General features: G+C 49.0%; 1 protein-coding gene across 1 annotated transcript in view; it reads right to left on the bottom strand.

Annotated features, from left to right (window-relative positions):
- Nucleotides 1-5,891, bottom strand: part of FGD1 (FYVE, RhoGEF and PH domain containing 1) — a 42,152-nt gene extending 36,261 nt beyond the window's left edge. The window contains exon 1 of the mRNA XM_040998118.1: nucleotides 5,005-5,891. Coding sequence (XP_040854052.1) covers nucleotides 5,005-5,311 — 307 coding nt within the window. The 5' untranslated portion in view covers nucleotides 5,312-5,891. The remainder of the gene's footprint in view (nucleotides 1-5,004) is intronic.
- Nucleotides 5,892-25,079: the final 19,188 nt, after the last annotated feature.

Below are 25,079 nucleotides of genomic sequence, written 5' to 3'. Positions count from 1 at the left end.
GCGCTGTGCGCTGCGCGCTATTTGATGCTGACCCAGGCTGTCTCCACCTGGATGTCCTCCTAGGTCTCTCAAACACAATTCATTATCTTTCCCTAAGCCTGCTGCTTCTCTAGTATGTAGGTAGCCCAGCCATTATTCACCAGGTCACTGTCATTAAAATTTGGGGGGTGGGATGGGGGACATTGGGGACCACTGGGGTGATACAACAGGCTAATCCTTTACCCTGTGGCGTTAGCATCCCATATGGGTGCCGATTCATGTCCCAGCTATTCCACTTCAAATTCAGCTCTCTGCTTGTGGTCTGGGAAAGCAGTAGAGGATGACCCAGGTCCTTGGAACCCCACACACATGTGGGAGATCAAGAAGAATCTCCTGACTCCTGGCTTCAAATGGGCTCAGTTCTGGCTACTGTGGCCATTTGGGGAGTGAACCAATGAATGGAAAACCTTTCCCTCTGTCTCTCCTCTCTGTAAAATCTGCCTTTCAAATAAAAAGAAATAAATCGTAAAACACACACAACACACATATACAGAAGAATCACCTTGCCTTGGACTTTTTTTCCCTCTTCCTTGGCCTCTACCTCCCAAGTCACACTAAGCCTGTTCATGTTAACGCCCAAAATATCTCTGAGGCCTTATTTCCTCGCCTGCCACCATGAGCTCTGTCATCTGTCACTGGGCTGACTGTAACACCCACCTGTCTGTCTCCCTGCCACTGTCACCACTCTGGCACCCTTTCCATCCATTCTCGCCAGGAGGCTCGAAAATGCCTGGGTCCTGGGAGCATGTGGAGGACATTCCATCACTGCCCCCCCCCCAAACCCTTCAGCAGTCCCTCTTCACACTGGGGGGAATTTCCTCTGCCAGTCTCATGGCTCCACTCCTCCCGATGCCAGCCCCATTCACTGATGCCTCGTGGCTCAGCTCCTTTAACTCACTAAACCACACTCCTGAACTGCCCCCCACATTCTTCTCTTGCTTGACCATCTCTCCCCCTGCCACCTAGAACCCTTCCCTTGGGCCAGGCACTGTGCTGGGCACTGCTGATACCAAGATTTCCTGTGCTTCGAGTTCTAGAATGACAACTGCCTTCCAAGCTCAACTGCCAAGTGGCAGCCATTCATGAGAGCTGGGCACAGAGGGTAAACAGACGCAGTCCCGGTCCACGTGTATGGAGGCGAGGAGGTGAGTCACTCGCTGATCCCTTTATTTTAGATCCTGGGCCTCCCCATGCGGTTGAGAGTTGGGGGAGGCCCAGATAGTGTGCTTGGGAGAGTGTGCCTCAGGAGGCAGCCTATCCATCCTTCCAAAGGATGCTGACTCACTGCAGAACGATGGCCACATTCCTGCCTGTCTGAGCCTCTACTAACCCAACCAGAAAATGGGCTTGACCAACAGTCTCCATTCTACACTGTGCAGTCAGAATCATCTGGGAAACCAGGTGCCTAGGTCCCATCCCCAAGGGGCTGCAGCTTGCAAGTGGACTCTGGGCACCCTGAAATTCTTCTTCAGGCCAACAAGGGAATGTGACAATCACTCAGAACCCAACAGTGTGTAGATACCTTGCCAGCTCCCATTTCAACCCTTGGGCTCTCTGGAAATGCTCCAGGCTCCAAATCAGAAGCGGCCAGCCCTTTTCGCACCTCCCCACCCACCAACCACCTAGTTTGGTTCAGTTCCTCCCTGCACCCGCTACCCACAAGGAGGCTTCAACATCAGGTGCAAGCTCTTTGAGCTAACGCCAGGTCCCAAGCTCCCGCAGCTAGTGTCCACCACCATCTAGGCATCAACCCCAAACAATAGCATAAGTCTATTCTAAACCGCTGGGAGGAAATCCATACTGGGGACCTTCTTTCCAGCTCTCAAAGCCTTCTCTGGTATCTTAATATGTTATGCCCAGTGATTCATGAGGCCTTAGGTTTTACCAACCTGGAGAATGGGCACACTAACAACTGCTCCCTCTCTCCAGGAATGAAACAGGGACACTAAAAAGGGAACGGCCTCTGAAGTACTTCAAGGCGTTTCAGAAGGCTAAGATAGACTTATTTACAGAGCCTCCCCCCTCCCCGCCCCGCCTCTTCCTCTAGGATGGGCCACAGGGCCCTGAGGATGGTGAGTCAATAAAAGGCCCTTCTGAGGGAGGAAGTCAGCGCGGCATACAGACATCTTAACATGTGGACTAAAATGTTTCAACCCTTTAATTGAAGCTCAGGAATCTCTCTCTCTCTCTCTCTTACACACACACACCCTACAACCACCAACCCTGCCCTCTTCAGGCCAATTATAGGCGAGTCCTGGGGAGAGAGAGAGAAGTCAGTGGCTTTCGCCTAGCCCTGGGCCAGCTGGGTAGTGGGGGGAGGCGGGTCTCTCACCACCCATGCTGCCGTGAATCACAGGGCCCAGTGCCCGCCTCACCAGGGTCTGAGTAATTCTTCCGCCTCCTCTTCAGGAGCTTTTTCTCTCTTATGATGTGATTTGACTTTAAAAAAAAAGGGCCCAGCCCAGTAACCTAGTGGTTAAAGTCCTTGCCTTGCACACACTGGGATCCCATATGGGTGCCAAGCCTAACCCCAGCGGCACTGTTTCCTATCCAGCTCCCTGCTTGTGGCCTGGGAAAGCAGTTGAGGACGGCCCAAAGCTTTGGGACCCAGAAGAGGCTCCTGGCTCCTGGCTTTGGATCAGCTCAGTTCTGGCCGTTGGGGCCACTTGGGGAGTGAATCATCGGATGGAAGATCTTCCTCTCTGTCTTCTCCTCTTTGTAAATCTGACTTTCCAATAAAAAATAAATAATTAAATCTTAAAAAATGTCCAATTGCTGACGGTTTAAACAGACCAGGCTGTTTCTAATTCCTAATCCACATCTTGAATTGAGAAGCAAAAGAGACACACACCCCCAAATCCAGGAAGTTGCAGAGGCAAGGACTTGAGTGGGGGCAAGGTTCCTGGGAATTGTGTGCTGCTATTTTTTTGGAGGGGGGGAGAGAGGTGCTGGGGTTAGAACAGGAGAGGGACTTAAGCAACTGCACTTTGTAACTTGGAAAGGGTTGGTGCAGTGGGAAGGCATCCTAACCATCACAGCATACGGGTCGGACAGGCCAGAGCAGGGGACCAGACACTCAGCCACTGAGTTCCAGACCAAGAGAATGTGGAGGGCAGGAAGTCAGGTCAGAGCTCCTCAGAGCCTACTATGTGCTCACTTCCTATCTGTTCAGCCATTTGTTGAGCCTGGATTTACTGTGCCCCTACTGCGTGTGAGCCCAGCCTGGTATATTCAGCAGGGATCCAGCAGTGAAGAAACCAGCATGCCCTTGACCTCATGGATGCTCACCTCCTAGCAGAGGGAGAGGGCCAATCAGCATGAGGATGCACACGGTTAAGGCGACTTGTGAGTACAAGTGTGGGAGCAGGCTGGCAGCTGTGACGAGGCTCCCAAGTGGGCCTACCTAAAGTGGCTAGGGAAGGGCTCTTGAAGGAGGTGATATCTGAGCTGGGACCTGAAAGATGAGGAGCAAGCTAGGTGGAGGGCTGGGCGGCAGAGAGAAGAGCAAATGCAAAGGCCCTGGGGTGGCAGTGCTGGCGCCATGTGTTGAAATCAGGGAGAAGGTGATGCAGGAGAGCCAGCGAGGAGCCCGCTTCCACCCGCCCCTCCCCCAACTGACAAGGAGAGTTTAGAAACTCACTCACTGGAAACTGGTTGTTAGGTGATTAGCTCTGGCCCATGTGGAGAGTCCCCTGAAATCTCCCAGAGGCTCCAGGACTAACTCAAGGTCATGTCTGGCAACCAAGACGGACACATCCTTTCTGGCTGGCCGCTGCTTGCTACCTGCTGCTGGGCCACATTTGCAGGGACCTGCTGAGGAGGCTCTACAACTCCTTCTGTCCCCAGGGAAGGCAGGGCAGGCTGGCAGGCAGGCGCTGCTGCCATCCTGGGACTGGGCTCCTGCTGCAGCTGCAGAACTCCGCTGGGCCTCACACTCAGGTTTATGCAACATAAAAGACTCCCCTGGCAGGGGTTTGTGGGCCTCAGCCTCTCCTAGGGCTGCTCTGCCTCTACAAACCCCAAACACCCTCCGGATTTCTTCCTCACAAACAATCCCGCAGTGTGGCTGCAACTGGCTCTGCCCCTGCTGCCCTCCCTGTGGTCTCCCTGCCTAACTGCCCCTCCAGCTTGCTTCCCTCAACCTCCTCCCTTCCATCTTTCTCCCTCCTCAATACCTGCTCCTCCTCCCTTCCCTTGTCCTCCCGCCACACACACCTGGCAAAACCCCAACCTTGGATCAATCCACCAGCCTTTTTTTTTTTTCCCACTCATACTCCAGGGCTGCTTGAACAGTAACAGCAGAAAATCACAGAAGCAGAAGGCTTGGCATTATTCTCATGGTCTCCAGCCTCAGTTTGGAGAGGTGGAAAGACCACAGACTTTGGACTTAAACAGATCTGCTTTGGAGTCCGCACGAAGCTGTGTGACCTCAGGCAACTTACTCAACTCCTCTGAGCCTCAGTTTCCATCCCAACAAAATGAGGGTAATGATCCCCACTTCACAGAGAGCTTCTGAAGCAGAAACAAGAACCCAAATAAAACATGCAGCCCTGGGCTTTGCACAGGTGCTGGGCTCACGAGAGACTGCTCCTTTTCTGCTACTCCCCCAGTTAAACCCGAAATCCCCAAGTAGACAGGCGTCTCCCCAGCCAAATTTGTGCTGCTACTTTACAACCCTGCTCTTTTAGTTGGAGTTTTCTTTCTCCCATCAGACTCAGAGACAGAAGAAGGGGGGGGGTCGGGTTAGAGGGGTTGAGGGCACAGGGTACAGAGAAGGGAGACCGGAGGCAGAGGTTGAAAGGACGGATCGGAAGGTCCCAGGCCAAGGGCAGGAGGCGGAGGGCATCCGAAGGACCAGGATGAGCAGGCCGGCCCCGAGGTGGAGCTTAGAGGGCCCCGGGAACAAGAACCCGCTCCAAGTACCAGGCCCCTGGCCCGGGCTCCCATGCTCTCGAGATCACTCACCAGGCCGACGCTGCGAGCCCTCCAGGTGGTAAGAGAAGCGCAAGGCCCGGTGGTGCTGGGGGCTGGGGCCGCAGGGCAAGACCCGAGGGCCTGGAACCGCAGCCAAGCTGGCGTCCGAGGGTCCGGGCAACTGGGGATCCAGGGGGCCGCCGCCAGCGGAGCCCGAGCCCCTCCGCAGCGGTTGTCCAGGTTCTGAGGCTCCAGGGTCCGAGTCGGCAGAGGCCGGCGGAGCGGCGCCGGGGGGGTTCGCAGCCGGGTGTTCGGGCTCCGAAGGCCCGGCACCCCCCGGAGCTCGGTGGCCGTGCATGGTCCGGGCCTGGGCGCGGGGCCCGGGCTCCCCGCTTGGCTCCAGCTCCTGGGGCGGAGGCGCGGGCGGAGGAGGCCCGGCGCCCGGCGGAGCAGCGGCCTCAGGCTCGGGGGGCGGGGCTGCGGGCTCAGCCCCACTGCGGAGCCTCGAGCCCCCAGCCCGGGCCCGGGCCAGCAGCCGTGGCAGCGGTGGCAGGGGCAGCGGCAGCAGGCGCGGCCACCGCCGCTGCCGTGCCAGGCATCGCCGGCCCCGGCTGCGCTCGGGGAGTGGGCTCGCCGGGGCCGGGGGCCCGCTGGGGAGCGCTGTCTATTGCGGCTGCGGCTGGCCGAGGGTCGGGGGGCTGCGCTCGGCGTGGGCTCCGCCGTCCGCTGCGAGCCACTTCCGTGGCCCGGGGGGCGAGCGGTGTGTCCGATCCGAGTGCGGGATCTCTTCTTTCTCCCCGAATGGGAATCGATCTAGACTCTCCAGGCTGGTCAGAAACGGTCCTTCCTCCCGCCGCAGCGGAGGCTGGGGGCGGAGGAGAGGGGAGGGCAGGGGAGGGAAGAGGAGGGAAGGGAGGATGGCGGTGGCTGGGGGCGCGCGTGTGCGCCGCGCGCCTGGGCTTCGGGGCTCGCCTTGGGCCAATCCTCCCGGACGATGCTGCAGCCCCGGGGGTGGGGGACGGCCTGGGCCGGGCTCCACCGGCCTCCCCAGCCTCAGCCTCAGTCCCGGCAGCGGCGGCAGGCGGGAAGCAGCCCTGGGAAGGGGGGTTGGGGAGGCGGGAGCCGTCGCCGAGGCAGCCGCAGCCAAAGCGGCGCTGGGACCCAGTTCCCGGGCCCCGCCCCCTCGCCCGGGATTTGTGCTTGGCCACGCCCCCTCTCGCGGCCCCGCCCCGCTCCTCGCTGCGACCGCCCTCCAGGCCCTCCTTTTTTTTAAAGAACCCCCCCCCGCCCCAATCAAGCCGTCTTCCCCCCTCCCTTCCCGGTCCCGCAGGCCAATTTCGGGCTGAACCCCTGCAGTTTGCCCTTCTGACCCAGTTCGGGTGCCTTCCCCTGCTCTTGCCCTTCAATGCCTGTTCCACAAGCCCTTCCCACGTTCCAGTGCTTCCCGTCGGGCGTCGCTCACTGAGCAGTCACCTTTCCGACTCTGCTCACACCACACTCCACGGCCCTTGTCACTGTCTTAGCGGTAGCCTCAGTTCCTGCCTTGTCGCATCCGCCTGGCAACAGCCCAAGCTTGGATCCGTCCAACCGCCAGCCTGCCTGCCTGCCTTTTCCATGCTCAGCCCAGCCAGTTGAACACTGCTGGCGAAAGCCATTCAACCCCGCGGAACTGGGCCGTTATAAGCCCTTGCTTCCTACCTTCTGCCAGACCCTCAGTGCCCGCCCCAACCCAAAGAGCAAGCCAAGGCGGCCCTTTCAAACCTTCCCTCCAACTCTCAACTCCTCGAACTGCCCGCTAATAGCGGCTGACCGACACCTCCTACTTCACAGTCAACAGGAGCCACCAAAGACATTGGGACTTCTTGCCACCGTGCTCCTTTCCCTTCCCACCACCATCTAAATATCGTCGGGTTTCTTTTGTCTAAAAACAAATAATGACCGCCAAGATTTGCCTCTCCGATCACCTCCCTCTCTTTCCTACACATATACCACATATATACCACAACAGCTGCCTACGCTGAACCGTCTTCGTTTTGCCGCGTCCCACTTACGTGTCAACCCTCTTCACTCAGCCTCCACTACTTGTCTGAAATGGCTCTCGATGAAGTCCACTGTGGCCCCGTGCATCTAAATCCAAGAGCATCTCTTCCAAGTTTATCCTCTGCGGCTTTGGGTAGCGCTTGACACCACTGGCCTCTTTTGCACCTCAACATTTGTATTTTTCTCCCACATCCTGGGTAATTCCTTCTTCCTCTCCAGGTTCTCCAGGCTCTTCTGTCCAGCTTTTTCTTTTAAAGGATGTATTTATTGTAATTTGATTCACACAGAGAAGGACAGAGAGACAGAGAAAGAGAGGGAAAGATAGAGAGAGAGACCTTCTATCTCTCCATGTTCACTCCCCAAGTGACCACAATGACCACAGCTGAGCTGATCTGAAGCCATGAGCCAGGAGCTTCTTCCAGGTCTCCCATGTGGGTGCAGGGTGCCAAGGCTTTGGGCCATCCTCCACTGCTTTCCCAGGCCACAAGCAGGGAGCTGGGTGGGAGGTGGAGTACCCCGAACATGAACCTGTGCCTGTATGGGATCCCAAGCCTTTGCAGGTGGAAGAAGGAGCTCTTAATGTGGATGCTCTTTAGGGCTCGAACTTTCTTTGTTTTACATTATTTCCTTCATTTGTCTAATTCCCGCCCAAGGCTTTAGTTAGTACCTCTTTGCTGATGATTCCTACACTAATACTTCAAGTCTACGTATTTCTCCTGACCCATGCATTCAACTATTACCTCTACCTAAATATTTCAGCGACATCTACAACCTCAACTTCTCCCTAACTCAAAACATCCTTCTCCCCGTTTGTCCTTCGTATCTTACCGTGGTGAATGACCCCAGAGAGAGCAGACTCCTGAGAAACAGCCCTGGCTCTTCGTGCTCCTCTACCCTCCATGCAATCTCTAAGTCCTGTCATTTTGACCACTTGAATAGCTCCTGGTCTATTTATGTAGCCCTTTTCATTTCTGCTGCTACTACTCTCGCTTAAGACAGCACCTTGGGATCGGCATATGGGCAGTGGTTCGAGTTCTGGCTGCACCATTTCTGATCCAGCTCTCTGTCAATATTCCTGGGAAAGCAGTGGAAGATGGCCCAAGTCCGTGGAACCTTGCACCCATGTGGGAGATATGGAGGAAGCTCCTACTTTCGGCTTCAGACTGCCCTAACTGTCCATTGCAGCCATTGGGAGAGTTTATCAGTAAACGGAAGATCCCTCTCTCTGTTCTCTCTCTGTAACTCTGCGTTTTCAAGAAAAATAAATAAGTCTTTTTAAGAAAAAGACAGCATCCTTTCTTTCATTCTCTTTCCTTCTTTCCCGCCCTTTTAAGATTTATTTAATTACAAGACAAAAATACAGTGACAGAGGAAGTGAGAAACAGAGAGAGCTCTCCCATCTGTTGGTTCATTCTCTAAATGATCCCAACAGTGAGGGCTGGGCGGCTGGAGCTAGGAACCTGAATCTCCATCCGAATCTCCCAAATGGGTGCAGGGGTCCAAGGAAACGGACGGTCTTCCGCTGCTTTCCCAGGCATATTGACAGGAAGCTGGATCAAAAAGTGGAGCAGCTGGGACTCGAAACAGTGCTCAGACATGATGGTAGATAAGATGCCAGCCTAAGCCCGAATGCTTTCTGCCTTACAGTAGTGCCACAGCCTTCGTGGTTCAATCCCATTCTCTGCGCTCTTCTGTACATTGTTGGCAGTGTGGGTCTTCGGAAAAGGAAGTGAGATCATATCACCCCTGCATGTAGGATGCTTCAATGTGTCCCCATTGGCTCCAAACCTGGAAAATGATAGAACTGGATCCTTCAGGATCTGGCCACCCCCTTGGCCTGCAGCTGCTTTTCCAGATTCCATGCTTGCTTGAGTCAAAGCTGGAATTCTTAGACTGTGCTTGGTCTCCTAAGTTTCATAGTTGTTGCATACACTGTTGCCATTGCCTGAAATCTCCCCACTGCGGCTCCCCAAGTCCACCTCACCGGTTCTTCAACATCTCAGCTCACTCAAAGACTAGCTTTTAAAAAAGATTTATTCTATTGTTTATTGCAAAGTCAGATTGCAAAGGAGACACAGAGAGAAAGATCTTCCATCTGCTGATTCACTCCCCAAATGGTCACAGTGCCTGGAGCTGAGCTGACCCAAAGCCAGGAGCCAGGAGCTTCTAGTTCTCCTCCATGGGTATAGGGGCCCAAGCACTTGGGCCATCTTCCACTCCTTTTGCAGTCCAAATTGAATGAGCTAGGACATGAACCGGTACCCAAATGGAATGGCAGATTTGCAGGTGGCTGATTAGCCTGTTGAGTCACTGCACCGGCCCCAGAAAAAGTTGTTTTTAGGTATGAATTTATTTTAGTAAAAAAGTAATCTTCAGATGCATGCATAGATTTTTCATAATACACATTTTCCACATATTATGAATCAAAACTCTGTAGTCCCCCAATTTTTGGGACCAAAATAAACTCATACTTTTAATTCCATTTGCATGAAATGTTTGATGTACTCTTGCACTTATCCCTTACTTGATACCCTCTGATGTTTTCTTTTTTTTAAGATTTATTTATTTTTATTGGAAAATCAGAGTTTTACAGAGACATGGGTATACAGAGAAAGATCTTCCATCCACTGAGTTACTCCCCAAGTGTCCACACTGGCAGGAAACTGAGTTGAACTGAACTATAGCCAGGAGCCAGGAGCTTCTTCCAGGTCTCCCACATGGGTGCATGGTCCCAAGGCTTTGGGCCATCCTCAATTGCTTTCCCAGGACACAGACAGGGATTGTATGGGAAGTGGAGCAGCTGGGATACAAACCTATATGGGCTCTTGGTGCATGCAAGGCAAGGACTTTAGCCACTAGGCTATTGAGCTGGGCCCCTCTGATATTTTCTAGCTTTAAACTGATTACACTACCTTCTGCAGTTTGACCCACATTTAAAAGCAGCCCATTGGGCTCGGCGGCGTGGCCTAGCGGCTAAAGTCCTCACCTTGAACGCGCCAGTATCCCTTATGGGCACCGGTTCTCATCCCAGCAGCTCCACTTCCCATCCAGCTCCCTGCTTGTGTCCTGGGAAAGCAGTCGAGGACGGCCCATAGCCTTGGGACCCTGCACCCATGTGGGAGATCTGGAAGAAGTTCCTGGATCCTGGCTTTGGATCGGCATAGCTTCGGCCGTTGCACTCACTTGGGGAGTGAATCATTGGACAGAAGATCTTCCTCTCTGTCTCCCCTCCTTCTCTCTGTATATCTGACTTTCCAATAAATAAATAAATCTTTTTTTAAAAAAGCAGCCATTAATACTTTCCTGTTGCTCATAAGATAAAAATTTCCCAGCTTGCTGAGGCCTAGAATACCCCCCACTTATTTGCCTTCCTCTTCACCTTCCTGGCCACGGCGTTGCTCTGGGTTGCTGTGCTCCAGCTCTGTAGGCCTTCCAACAGCTCCTGGATATGTCCCTGCCATTTGCGCCCCAGCCCTTCCCCTTCGCCATGTCTTCTACCTGCAGCACGCTTACCTCCATGGCTCAGCAGATGATGTCCGTACCTGCATGTCTCACTTTCAGTAGCAGGCCTTGCCAGGCAGCTCAGGCTAAGTCCCCCGGGCCGTTATCCTCTTTCCTCTCTTCCTGTTCTGTTTTGTGACAGCCTTATAATGATTTACAATGATGTGTGTTTCTGCGTACTTGTGATGTGTTTGTTTTATGTCCTCTCTAAGGCCAGATCCAAATTCCAAGGGCAGACCTCACTGCTGTCTTGGTCACGTCTGTCTTAGTGCTGCATAGCCAGTACCTAACACGCTGCCTGGCTCGTAGCGTGTGTTCAAAAGTCAGTCTTTGGGAAAAAAAAAAAAGTATTTGGGCCTGGTGCAGGGGCCTAGTGGCTAAAGTCCTCGCCTTGAACGTACTGGGATCCCTTATGGGTACCAGTTCTAATCCAGTCAGCCCCACTTCCCATCTGTAGGACATTGTGACCCTAGAGGGTCAGAGAGCACAGGATTACAGATGATTGGATATTATTTGTATGAGAACAACCGAATGGCCACCTTTTGTATACCTGATTGGATATCATTTGTATAAGAACAGCTGAGTGGACAGTGTGTGAGAACACTTGGTGGAATATGCAAGACAAAAGGAGTTCCAAACAAAAACAGACAAACTTACTGGGTTTTGTTGATGAGCTCAATACTTCCTCCCTTATCCCATATGACCTCAGTGTATTAAGTCTGATGCCACTAACAAACTTTGGCTTTGATCATCAGTCAGGGTCCACGCGTGTTATTATCGGCTCCGTGCACCAAGTCCATCGCTGCAGGACAGTGACACCCATCCAACTCCCTGCTTGTGGCCTGGGAACGCAGTTGAGGACAGCCCAAAGCCGAGGGACCCTGCACGCATTTGGGAGACCTAGAAGAATCTCCTGGCTCCTGGCTTCGGATCGTTGCGACCGGCCGTTGCAGTCACTTGGGGAGTGAATCATTGGACAGAAGATTTTCCATTTCTGTCTCTTCTCCTCTCTATATATGACTTTGCAATATATATATATATTTTAATCTTTGGGCCTGCTGTGATGGCTCAATGGCTAAATCCTCACCTTGAACGTGCCAGTATCCCATATGGGAACTGGTTCGTGTTCTGGCTGCTCCACTTCCCATCCAGCTCCCTGCTTGTGACCTGGGAAAGCAGTCAAGGATGGCCTAAAGCCTTGGGAGCCTGGACCTGCATGGGAGACCAAGAATAAGCTCCAGGCTCCTGGCTTTGGATCAGCTAAGCTCCAGCTATTGTGGCCACTTGTGGAGTGAATCATCGGACGGAAGATCTTCCTCTCTGTCTCTCCCCCTCTCGGTAAATCTGACTTTCCAATAAAAAAAATAAATTAAATCTTTTTTTTTTTAAGTAAGAGTAGAAAAAAACATCAGCCTGAAACAGTCAAGGGTGAAAAAAGAGGATCAATGATTGAGCTCCAAGGAACTTCAATGTTCCATGTTGGATGAAGGAGCAGGAACTGGCAGAGATGAGAGAGAGGTGAAGAGATAGAGAAATAAGAAGGAGTGTGCCAGGCATGTATCAGGAATGCTGAGTTGAGTTAGATGAGGATGGAAAAGGGTCCACTGAGTCAGGCAACATAGGTATCATTGGTGACCTTGACAGTAGTTTTTGAGGAGTGATGAGAGTGACTGGCGGAGCCAGTGAGTCGTGGATGGATCTACCATTGGAGGCTTGTGAACAGATACAACCATTCTTAGCAAAAAAAAAAATTTTTTTTTAAGCAAAATGAAAGGTTGCTCTGTGCCCCAGCAGTTCTAGGTGCACTCGTATATCCCAGACCAGTAACTCTCACAATGTGCTCTGGGGGTCCTGCCGACTGGAGTGGGCAGCAAAAACCATAACACCGGTAAGATTGTATTAAATTTTTAAATCTCTGTTCTTTCAAGAATGTATAGTAGAGTTTTTCAAGTGGCAACTTGACATGTGCATTTACAACAGATTGAATGCCCAAGTAGATGTGACAATTCACATGTTGTCTATTAAGCCACACAGGAGAGAGAACTACAAAAGCGTAAAATAGGGGCCAAGATAGTGGTATAACAACGGATCCTCTGTCTGTGGTGCCAGCATCCTATATGGATGCTGGTTGGTGTTCTGGCTGCTCTGCTTCCAATCCAGCTCCCTGCTGATGCACCTGTGAAGGCAGTGGAGGGCAGCCTAACTCCTTGAGACCCTGTATTCACATAGGAGACCTGGGAGAAGCTCTTGGCTTCCAGCTTGAGACCAGCTCAGCTCTGGCTGTTGTGGCCATTTTGGGAGTGAACCAGCAGATGGAGGATCTCTTTCCCTCTCTCTCTGTAATTCTAAATTTCAAGTAAAAATAAATAAGACTGTTATAAAAATATTATTTGTTGTTTAGGAATTTGTGGTTACTTTTCATAAAAATGTGTCATGTAAAAATAATGAGCTAAAAATAAAAAGCCAACGAAAAGAACATATAGAAAAAACACAACAAGTTGTAATGGGCTTATTACTATCATTTAAAATGAACATATTTAAATTTTTTGAGTTTTAATTTTTTTTTTTTAACGACTTATTTGAGAAGCAGAATAACAGAGTGGGAGAGACAAACAGAGACGGAGACAGAGCTTCCATCTTCTGGCTCACTCTGCAGATGGCTGTAAGAGCCAGGTCTGGATCAGGAACTCCACAGGTGACAGGGGTCCAAGCACTTACACCATCTTCTGTTGCTTTCTTAGGCACATTAGCAGGAAGCAGGATGGGAAGTGGAGCAGTGGGGACTTGAAGTGGCTCTCTCATTTGAGATGTCAGTGTCACAAGCAGCAGCTTAATGTTCTGTGCCATATGTCAGCTCCTCAGCTTTAATTTCTAATTTCTATAACCCGTATAAACCAATCCTTTCGGAGGTAGGCAATGCCTTTTAAGAATGTAAAGGGGACTTGACACAAAAAGATTTGAGGACTGCTTCCTAAAGCAGTCCTACCCCATATGTGCTGGGAGACCCTTCAGGATGATTCATTTTTACAAAAGGTGGGTGTTTGATTTAGCAGTTAAGACACCAGTTCAGGGGCTGGTGCTGTGGAATAGCAGGTAGAGACTGCTCTATTTCCAACCTGGTTCTCTGCTAATGTGCCTGAGAGAGCAGCAGAAAATGGCCCAACGACTATGCTTTTGCTGTAAGTGTGGGAGACCCAAATGAAACTCCTGGCTTTTGACTTCAGTTCTGTTCCAAGTTGGCCATTGTGGCCATCATGGGAATGTACAAGCAGATGAATGATCTCTCGCCCTCAGTCTCTCCCTCTCTCTATAACTCTGACTTTCAAATAGATACTTTTTTTTTTTAAAGATTTATTTTTATTATTTTTTTATTGGAAAGGCGGATATACAGAGAAGAGAGACAGAGAGGAAGATCTTCCGTCCGATGATTCACTCCCCAAGTGAGCGCAACGGGCCGATACTATGCCGATCCGAAGCCAGGAGCCTCTTCCGGGTCTCCCACGTGGGTGCAGGTTCCCAAAGCCTTGGGCCGTCCTCGACTGCTTTCCCAGGCCACAGGCAGGGAGCTGGAAGGGAAGCGGGGCTGCCGGGATTAGAACCGGCGCCCATATGGGATCCCGGGCGTGCAAGGCGAGGACTTAACCACTTGCGCCACCGCGCCGGGCCCTCAAATAGATACTTTTTTAAAAGAAAAAAAAAAGAGAGTGTTTACAAAGGCCCATTTATAATAGCAAAGAACAAACAAACAAACAACCTGGAACCAAGAGCACAGAATGAACACATTGAGCCATAGTTATATAATGGAATACCATAAAGAAATTAAAAATTAATGACTACAGCTACATATATCAACATAGATAAGATTCAAAAAATCTAATGCTAATTCACAAAAGTCAGAGAATTGGAGTGGGTGTCCAGGTCTTCCCACTGGGTGCTAGTGCCCAACGACTTGGGCCATCTTCTTCTGCCTTCCCAGGTGCTTTAGTAGAGAGATGGATTGGACGTAGAGCTGCAGAACTTGAATCAGTGTAACATGCTGTGCCACGATGCCAGCCCTAGATATGTATGTTCAGAAACTTACAATGTATATCATGAAAAGCAGCTATCTTAATTAAAAAAAGAAAAAAGAATAAGAAAGGGTTCCTTGGATACGGTGCTGGTGGACATGTAGGAGCAGACTGCCTCCACCAACCCAGGAGCAGGAGCATAGGTGATTCCGCTGTGCAGATTGACTGCAAGGGGACACAGATGGAGGGCAAAGGTGGGATGAGGGTAAAGAAATGGTTTTTTTGTTTGTTTTTAAAGATAGGTGGTACGGAACTGTTCATTTACTTCTGGGAATGATATAGTAGAAAGGCAGGGAAAGAATAAAACGGGAGAAAGCTGGGGTTGGGCCTGGGGTCCGGAGCACGGAGCCACAGAGGGCAGGAAAGGTCCCGCCCTTGCCCTAATCCCCGCATTGAAGCACGGTAGATGGGCATAAGCTGCCGGCAGGGCAACAGACGGGGCTGTGCAAACGGAGGCCCCTGGAACAATTCTTAATGTCTGACGGTGTCTATCGCTGCCGCGTAAGGGAAGGGCATTTTTCACAGAGAGAACAAAACCATTAGTCAATCTTTCTTACTATACCACGGTGAACAGAATTTTGTTCTACGCTATTAATAATTTAAAACAAGTTTCGACTTTAAAAATATTTGACGTGTTTTTTTAAGGACTATTGTCAAATGTGGAAACATCTCTGGTTTTTGTTCCTGTGTGGACTGTAAGATTTCTGAGCATTTCAACTTTCCTGTAGCATAACAAACATTCAGTATTCTGCTGTTTCATGGTTCATTCCCTTTCGGGGGACTTGTGCAAACCAGGAGTCCTGAAGCTTAGACGCGGTGGATTTTGATGTGCACCTGCTTCTGGCCTCTTTGAACTATCTGCTTCTGTAGGAAGCTGTCTTGGCTTGGGCCCAGGCTCAGATGCTCCCCACAGCGCTTATCCATGCCACTTGGGGGACTCAGCCCAGGCTCTCCGAGCTAGCTGGATCTGCTTCTTTTAGCTGGCAGGAGCTAAAGGATAAGTTAGGACACCCTGACCTTAGCCACTCTGCGGTCACCCGTTAAACTGTCACCAAGTCCTCACTGAGGCACTATGGCTCAGGGATCAGTCACCCAGGCCTTGGAGGCAGGCTGAGCAGCCTTTCACGTTTTGTTCCTTGGATGTGAGAGTTAGGCTTCATCGGGACCCTTCATTCACAATGTCCTCTCAGCTTGAGGGGTTTCACTCCCACTGCCTCTTTGTGACCTTGGGCAAGTGATCAGCTTTCCCCTCTGAAAACCATGGAGGATGAGAATACCTGTGACATCATGGTTAAGAGAAGTTCATGACATGATCCACAAAGGCACGCCACAGTCCCTGGTATTTAATGTATAATAAATAGGAACCCTCCACATGGCTGCTACTCATTAGGGATGTAGGATATTCATGGGCAGCAGACAGTAGTAAAGCCCTCGGGCCCTGCTGCCTGAACTCAGAGTCTAGGGGCTCACTCAGTGCAGTTCCGGTTCTGGTATATCCAAGAGACTTTTTTTTTTTTCCAAAATTTATTTATTTTATTGGGAAGGCAGGGTTTTTTTTTTTTTTTTCTTTACAGAAAGAAGGAGAGACAGAGATAAATATCTTCCATCTGCTGGTCTACTCTCTAAATGGCTACAAGAGGTGGAACTGAACCGACCCAAAGCTAGGAGTCAAGAGCCTTTTCCAGCCTCCCATGTGGGTGCAAGATTCCAAGGACACGAGCCATCTTCTGCTGCTTTCCCACAAGTAGGGTGCTGGGTGGGAAATGGAGCAGCCAGGACACGAACCTGAGCCCGTGCGGGATGCTGGTGATTGCACAGGGAGGATTAACAAATTGAGCCATCTTACAGCACCTGCCAAGAGATTTTTGAATGGTGGTTGGATTGAAACAACTTCTTCATTTTGTCTCTATCTCCTTTTCCTTCTTTTTAAAACATTTATTGGTGTCAAAGGAAGAGAGAAGGGAGTGGAGAGAGAAATAAAGAGATTTCCCATCTGCTGGTGTAGACATCGAATTCCTGCAATGGCTGGCGATATGCCAGACCAAGGCCCTGAGCCAGGAACTGAATCCAGGTTTCCCACATGAGTGGCAAGGACCTAAGTACTTGAGCTGTCACCTGCTGCCTGTCATTGTGCGTCCTAGAAGGAAGCTGGAATTGGAAACTGAGCCAGGACTCGAACCTAGTGACTCCAATATGAGATGCAGGCATGCCAGGTAGCATCTTACTGCTGTGCCAAATGCCTGCCCTCCTCTCATGTATTTGGCGGTGGTCCCCTGCTGCCAATCCCCCGTCACTGTCTCCACTCTCAGCCCTCATCTCTCTATTTTGCTTTCTCTTTTTTATTTATATGTGTCTGGCTTTCTCTTTCCTGGTTCTCACATTTTCTTTCTCAAACCTGCTCCTCTTGTTCTTGTGCTTGCTTGCTTGCTTGCTCTTTCTCTGGCTTTCTCTTTCCCTACTAGTTACATGGCCAGCTGTCTTGCCCCGCTCCTGTCCCTAGCTAAGCCACAGTCCTCATCTTGGTCTGTGTCCCTGTCCTTAGAGATAGGACCACACCACTCTGCCTCATCTGTTCTGAACTGATGTGCTCCTGAGTTTTAGCCTTTTCTGTTTGCCTTGGCTTCTGGCCTCCTCCTTCTCTGTCCATGTTTATCTTATCTCTGGCAGTGTCCCAGTCCTCATCGTTCTCTCATGCTGCTGCATCCATCTGTGTCCATTCTCCACCTGTCTCACTCTGTTCTCCTCTTTCTGCTCCAGTAGCTAGATCTACGGCTTTACTCCTGCTCCCCTCTCCCACTAACATTTTTATTTAAAAGATTTATTTATTTATTGGAAAGTCAGATATACAGAGAGGAGAAGAGACAGAGAGGAAGATCTTCCGTCCGATGATTCACTCCCCAAGTGACCACAACAGTCGATGCTATGCCGATCTGAAGCCAGGAGCCAGGAGCCTCTTCCAGGTCTCCCACGCAGGTGCAGGGTCCCAAGGCTTGGGGCCGTCCTTGACTGCTTTCCCAGGCCACAAGCAGGGAGCTGGATGGGAAGTGGAGCTGCTGGGATTGGAACCGGTGCCCATATGGGATCCCAGAGCATGTCCAAGGCGAGGACTTCAGCTGCTAGGCCACGCTGCCGGGCCCTCCCACTAACATTTATATGCTTTGTATTTGTCACTGACAGGCTAGTCAAGAGTATGGCCTCTGGGGCCAGATTGTTGCCTTGGAATTCCAGCTGGGGCACTGACTTTCTGAAACTCAATGTGCCCATCTGCAAAATGGGGCTGATGAGAACACTTATGCTTCACAGTGTTCCTATGAGGACCAGATGGGTTCAGGCACATCCCAGAAGGCTGTCTGTGATAGTACAGATGCTCCGAAATGTCAGCTTCCATGTGATCAACATCATCCTCATGTCATCACCAGCTATTTCCGTCTTTCTCTAATCCTAGTCATTCCCTCCTGATCCATTTAGCTCTGCTATTATCTCTGGGTGTGTCTCTCTCCCATCACTTTTTCCCCCATGAAGTTTTTATTTTATTTTTTTCTCCTATCACCTAAAAAGATTTATTTATTTATTTCAAAGGCAGAGCAAGAGAGAGCAAGATACATATATATAATATAAAATATAAAATATATTTTAAAGATTTACTTATTTTTATTGGAAAGTCAGATTTACAGAGAGAAGAGACAGAGAGGAAGATCTTTCATCTACTGGTTCACTCCCCAAGTGACTGCAATAGCCTGAGCTGAGCTGATCTCAAGCCAGGAGTCAGGAGCTTCTTCCAGCTCTCCCATGTGCATGCAGGGTCCCAAGGCTTTGGGCCGTCCTTGACTGCTTTGTGAGGCCACAAGCAGGGAGCTGGAAGGGAAGTGGAGCAGTTGAGATACGAACTAGTGCTCATATGGGATCCTCGGGTGTGCTAGGTGAGGACTTTAGCCATTAGGCTACTGCGCCAGCCCAAGGAGAGATATCTTGCATCTACTGGTCTACTCCTGAAATGATTGCAACAGGCAGGGCTAGAGTCAGGAATTCTAGCCTGGTCTCCTGTATGGATGGTAGAGACCTGAGTGCTGAAACCATCATCTACTCACTCACGGGGTACAGATTAGCAGGAAGCTAGACTGGAAACAGAGGTGGGACTTGATCCCAGGCACTCTGGTATGGAATATGGGTGTCACCTGCGGTGGCTTCACTTGCTGAGCCATGATGCACCCCTGCCCCTCTCCTGCCATCTGCCTTCATTTTTAATGTCGCTGCTTCTCCGACCTCAGTCTGATTCCGCCCCGCCTCTGCATCTCACCCTACCTTCCTGCCTCTTTGTGGCTTCTCCCTCTGCCTCCACCAGGCTCACGTCATCTGTGTGTCTGGCTCTGAGGTTCTACTTCTCGGTTTCCATTTTGCACTCATCTCTGCTCTTTCTCTTGCTCTCTGTTGCTTTTGTGTTTATCTCTGCTTTGTATCTGTTCTGCAAATCTGTTTGTTTTATCTATTTACTTAACAAAAAAAATCTCATGCTACACTTTCCCGCATGTGCCCGTGCCTTCCCCTGGCCACTCTGAAGAGCTTGCATGGGAATTAGTCTGGTAGATAATGTGCGGCTATAAAAGGGTTCAGGAGGAAGAACTAGGCCTAGCAAGAGGCGAGTGGAAGAGTGTGGAATTTCATGGCTCTGCCAAAACCTCCTGAAAGACATGGCCTCTAGGTCAAGGTTAGTATAAACCCCCTCAACTTAGGCTCTTGAAGAAAAACAAAGAATTCTGCATTTATTGGGAGGGCCAGGAAGGGGTATTTTTTTTTTTTTTTTTTTTTTTTTTTAGTGAAATTCCATCCGGAAGCTGGAATCCAGAGCATTTCCTGTTGTAATGTTTCTTCCAGACTTGGAGAGACTGAACTTGCCACGTAGCATGTGCACTTTCAGTCGTAGACTCCTGCAGCAGAATGCAGAGATGCATGGAGAAGTCTCTGCCCTTCGACACCCAGACCTGTGCCAAGACGTTCAAGACACGCACAGAATTCAGGACTGGCACAGATGCAGAAATTCAGAGACAGCAGAACGTGCAGAAGGAACCCCCCACGGGCTGAGATGCAGGTGTGCACGGGGACACAGGGAGACTCACACACTCCCCCGTCACAGTTTGGGGACCCAGGCAAAGCGATGACACAAAAAGTTATCCAGCCAACTTCCCTTTGAAAGATTGTTCTCTTTCAGTCTTCTATTTTTGTATAAACACAAGCACAGCAGAACATCATGTATAAACACACATATTCAGAGATGTGTACACAACCATGCACAGTCCCAAATATCCCAAGCCACAGAAGAGCACACGTAGCCATTGCTTGACTGGAAGTGCAAAGTGCCCGCATCCCTGCGCCCCCAAAGCACAAGCGTGTACTGCTCTGGCACCCCTCCCTCTGGGAAGGCACTGCCAGGCACTGCAGCCAGAAACCTGACAGCTAACAACTAGAAAGAAATAATTTGAAAGTCTGTGGAAGACATTTTTTCCCTAATGGCAAAGATGGTACAGGGATAAGTTCACAACTCCAACAGACAGCTGCGTGTTTGTGAGATCGGAACGGAACACTAGGCCCTCCCCTGCCCACCACCCCCAGGATTTTGTGGGTACATTGTGCTAGACTCTCAAGGAACAATTCATTCTCTCAAGCTCTTCTCTAGCTTTCTCTTTCTTCAGATTTACTTCTTTATTTTTTAATGTTTTTGGAATGGCAGGGTGGCAGGGAAGGGCAGGGGAAGAAAGCCGATGCCGGGCCAGGCTGAAGCGGGGCCAGGAATTCCTCCTAGGTCTCCCACTTGGGTGGCTGCGACTCAGACACTTGAGCTGTACTCTGGTGCCTCCTAGGTGCGTTAGCATGGGGCTCGGTTACAAGTGGAGCAGCTGCAGCTCAGTGTTCTTCTATGGGATGCTGGTGTCCCTCGCCACAGCTTAACTTGCTGTACTGCAATGCTAGCCCCTAATTTTCTTCTTGTGCAAGTTATTCAGGAAAATAGAAAAGCTAGGACTGATGCTGTGGTGCAGCAAATAAAGCCACTGCTGTTGGTGCTGGCATCCCACATGGACTGAGTCCTGACTCCTGCACTTCCAATCTAGCTCCCCGTTAATGGGCCTACGAAAGCAGCGAATGATGGCCCATATATTTGCACCTCAGTCCATGTGAGAGACCCAGAGGAAGTTCCTAGCTCTTGGCTTCGGATTGGCTCAGCTCCAGCCATAGCAGCGGGCATCTAGGGAGTGAACCAGCAATGGAAGAGCTTTCTCTCTGTCTCTGCTTCTCTCCGTAAATCTGTGTTTCAAATTGAAAAAAAAAATTAAAAAAACAAGATGACAGAGAGATGCGGAGGGAGAGACACAGAGACAGACAGAAAGAAATCTTTCATTACCTGTTCACTCTCCAAATGGCTGCAACAGTTGGGTCTGGGCCAGACTGAAGCCAGGAGCCTGGAGTTCCATCTGGATCTCCCATGTGGGGAGCAGAGGCACAGGAGCATGAATCATCTTGTGTGGCTTTGCCAGGTGAGTTAGTGGGATCAGAAGCAGAGTGACTGGGACTCAAACTGGTGCTCCTGTGTGGGATGCTGACATCACAGGTGGTGGATCAACCTGCTGCACCACAGTGCTGGCCCCTAATCTTGAAACCGTGATTGTTAAGATAAGAGCAATATAAGGAAAGAAAACAGTAAGTTTGCACCATTTATAAAATAGTTGTACACGTATTAAATTGAACATCAGTCAAAAGAATCCAATTGTGCTTAGAACCAAAAGCATATATATCTGGTGTAGCAGAGCAGGTAAAGCCACCCACATACGATGTCAGTGTCTGTCCCATATGGGTGCCAATTTGAGTCCCAGCTGCTCCGCTTCCAATCCAGCTCCCCGCTAATGACTAAGAAAAGGAGTTAAAAAAAAATGTTCGGGCCCCTGTAACCCACATAGGAGACATGGAAGAGATTCTCGCTTTTGTTTGGCCCTGCCCTAATGTTGCAGCCATCTGGGAAGTGAGCTAGTGGTTGAAAAGCTCTCTCTTTCTCTCTCCCTGTCTCTCACCCTTTCTTTGTAATTCTGACTTTCAAATACATAAATAAATCTTTTAAAAAAAACACTTTAACATCCACTATACTTGTTCTACACAAGGAAAACACTTCTTTTAGGAACATAAATCATGACAAAATGGACTTTATTGAAAGAATGCAAGAATTATTTCAATATTAGAAATCTACTCATCCCATTCAGTCTAAAATAAAACCATTACACAATCATCTTAATTAGTGTAGAAAAAGCACATTATAAACCCATGGCTGATTAAAACTCCTACTACATGGGCCCGGTATGATAGCCTAGAAGCTAAAAAATCCTTGCTTTGCACGCTTGCACCAGGATCCCATATGTGTGCCAGTTTGCATCCCGGTGCCCTGCTTCCCATCCAGCTCCCTGTCTGTGGCCTGGGAAAGCAGTGGAGGACGGCCCAAAGCCTTGGGACCCTGCACCCGCATGGGAGACCTGGAAGAGCTCCTGGTTCCTGGCTTCAGATTGGCTCAGCTCCGGCTCTTGCGGTCACTTGGGGAGTGAATCAGAGGACGGAAGATCTTCTTCTCTTTTCTGTATATCTGCCTTTCCAATAAAAATAAATAAATCTTTAAAAATATGGCAATACTAATACCAAATATCTTCATATCAATAAAGGTAAATGGTTCTAACTCACATATTTAAAGAATAGTTCCTCATTGGATCATCAAATAATAGCCAGCTGCTGGGAGATGTAGGGAGACCCGACTAGTGTTTTAAAGAAGGTTGAAAAAAATGACCAGACTCAGAAAGAAGGTGAAGACGAGAATGGACAAAGGCATGCTGGTTACACTGAAGCAAAGCAAGCAGAGGCTTCACTGTTAATATCTGATGATTTACGAACTCAGAACAAAAAGCATTCGGTGCCTGACGGTGACATGAGAAACCAAGGAGAGGTGCGGAGCTGACAGTGACTTGAGGAGACGTGATGACTGAACGCAATTTAGCCTCAACTGGAGCCCGAGATGTAAAAAAATCATACTAAGTAGGAAAACTGGTGAAATGTGAATGAAGTATGGAGTTTAATTATTAATAAAGTAGCAGTATCAATCTCTTGGTTTTGGCACGTGTAGTTACAAGCTAACTGAAGGCTAATTACATAGAGGGAACGCAGGAACTCTATTTTTTTTTTGCAACTTCTCTGTAGGTCTAAAATTATTCCAAAAGACAAAATTGCTGCAAAAAGGAAAAATAAGGCCACATTTCACAAAGAAAAAATAGTTAGAAAAATTTTTGGACCAGATAACAAAGCAATTCTCACAAAGTTGAAATGATAAGCCATGTAAGGAGAACTAGCTAATAGACTGAAGCGTAAGTGACCTTCCCCCCCCCAAGGAGCGTCACGTGGCTAAGCATGCAGAGATCAGCATTGGGGCTAGAAGAAAATGGAATAAATTCCAGTAAGTAAAAAACTTCTAGACAATTTTCTTTGATCACAATTGAATGAAATGAGAAATCAATGTAAAATGGGTTTTTCATCTGAATATTTAAAACTCTCAAAACAACTCTTGGGTCAATTGGAAAAGAAAGTGAAACCAATGTTGTTGAACTTCTAGGCAATTATGATAATGACAACATTGCACAGCATATCAGAATCTATGGATGAAGCTAAGGCAGTGATCAGAGGTTCATATCCTTAAAACCCTTATAGTCAAAGGTGACAAAAATACTAAAGAATTATAGGAAAGAAAATACTAAATCAAGAAACAATAGATTCAGAAATGTGGAAAAGGAAGGAAAAACAACAAATTTAATTAGAAGCGAAGCAAAGAATTGGCAAGAAAATAAAAGTAGATTAAATAAATTACAGAGGGCCTGGTGCTGTAGCCTAGTGGCTAAAGTCCTCGCCTTGAATGTTCCGGGATCCCATATGGGTGCCGGTTCTAATCCTGGCAGCTCCACTTCCCATCCAGCTCCCTGCTTGTGGCCTGGGAAAGCAGTGGAGGATGGCCCAAAGCCTTGGGACTCTGCACCTGTGTGGTAGACCTGGAAGAAGTTCCTGGCTCCTAGCTTCAGATTGGCTCAGCTCCAGCAGTTGCAGTCACTTGGGGAGTGGCTTTTTCTTTTTTTCAGCTTTATTCATTTTTATTAGAAAGGGAGATTTACAGAGAAGAAAAGACAGACAGAAAGATCGTCCATTTACTTTTTCACTTCCCAAATGGTCGCAGTGGCTGGAGCTGAGCCAACTCGGAAGCCAGGAGTTTCCTCCAGGTCACCCATGCAGGTGCAGGGTCCCAAGGCTTTTGGCCGTCCTCCACTGCTTTCCCAGGCCACAGGCAGGGAGCTGGATGAAAGTGGAGCAGCCAGAACATAAGCCAGCACCCACATGGGATCCTGGAGCTTGCAAGGTGACGATTTAGCCATTGAGCCATGGCGCTGGCTCCCCCAGGTGACTCTCTAAGTCCTGGGAACTCTCTCATGCGGTGATATGGACATCTTCAGAATATATTACTAAGTGTGAAAGGAACAGCAACTATACTCTCTGGTACCTTTTGGTAAGAAAGCCTGGAGGTGGAATTGGCTGTAAATTTTGCATTCATATCTGTATAAAGAGCCAGTGGAAGAAAACAAAATAAAGCAATGAAAGGGATATTTGTTGGTAAGATAGTGTGCACGGAACGGGGTGGAGTTGTCTGGGGTGAGTGAAATGCCTGAAGGTATAATTTTAAAATAATTTTATATTCAAAATTTTCACATACTATTTATTAGAATATAAAGATATTAGCAGTTGTGATAAAAAAGCAACTTGGTCTTAATATATGCCAATTTTATAGACGAAACTTCAAACGCTATTAAAGAATACAGAGAAGATGAACCCAACAAATAAGATATTCCAAGACATTGTTTGGAAAGAGTTTATTATTACATCATAAATTCCTCATCCTCAAATTAAGGAATAAATTCAGTGTCACACCAGTCAAAATCTCAGTTGGGTTTTTTGAAGACCTTAATAGACTCACTTTAGAATTTATGCGGCAATACAGCTAAGACAACCTTAACATCAGTTGAAAGAGGATGAAATGTCCTGTCAGATTTTATGATGCATTACAAAATATTAGAACCAAAAATCCCAAAATATTAAAACCAAGTGGGATTAGTGCAAGAACAGAAACAGACCCGTGTATATGCATGTATTATAGCATGTCTATGTCGAAGATCATATGGGAAATCAGTGGGAAATTATTTATTACTTGAAGTGGGAAGCTCGTTTTACTCTGGGAAAAAAATAAAGCTGCCTCCTTATTTGTCTTCACATGAGATTCAGTTCTACGAAGGAAAGGTCAAACCATGACGTTAGTAGGGAAAAAACAGAATACCTTCGTGACCTAACAGGGTGAAGAACTTTTGAAATAAAACTAAACCAAAGACCACAACGCAAAATAATGAGGAATTTCATTTCAACCAAATTAACAATTTCTACCCAGAGAAGGCTGCTGTGGGG

Source organism: Ochotona curzoniae, unplaced genomic scaffold, assembly GCF_017591425.1.
Source record: "Ochotona curzoniae isolate NIBS_2020 unplaced genomic scaffold, NIBS_Ocur_1.0 contig_1274, whole genome shotgun sequence".
Lineage (NCBI taxonomy): Eukaryota > Metazoa > Chordata > Mammalia > Lagomorpha > Ochotonidae > Ochotona > Ochotona curzoniae.
Note: the sequence above shows the minus strand (reverse complement) of the source record. Positions and strands in the feature narration are given on the sequence as shown.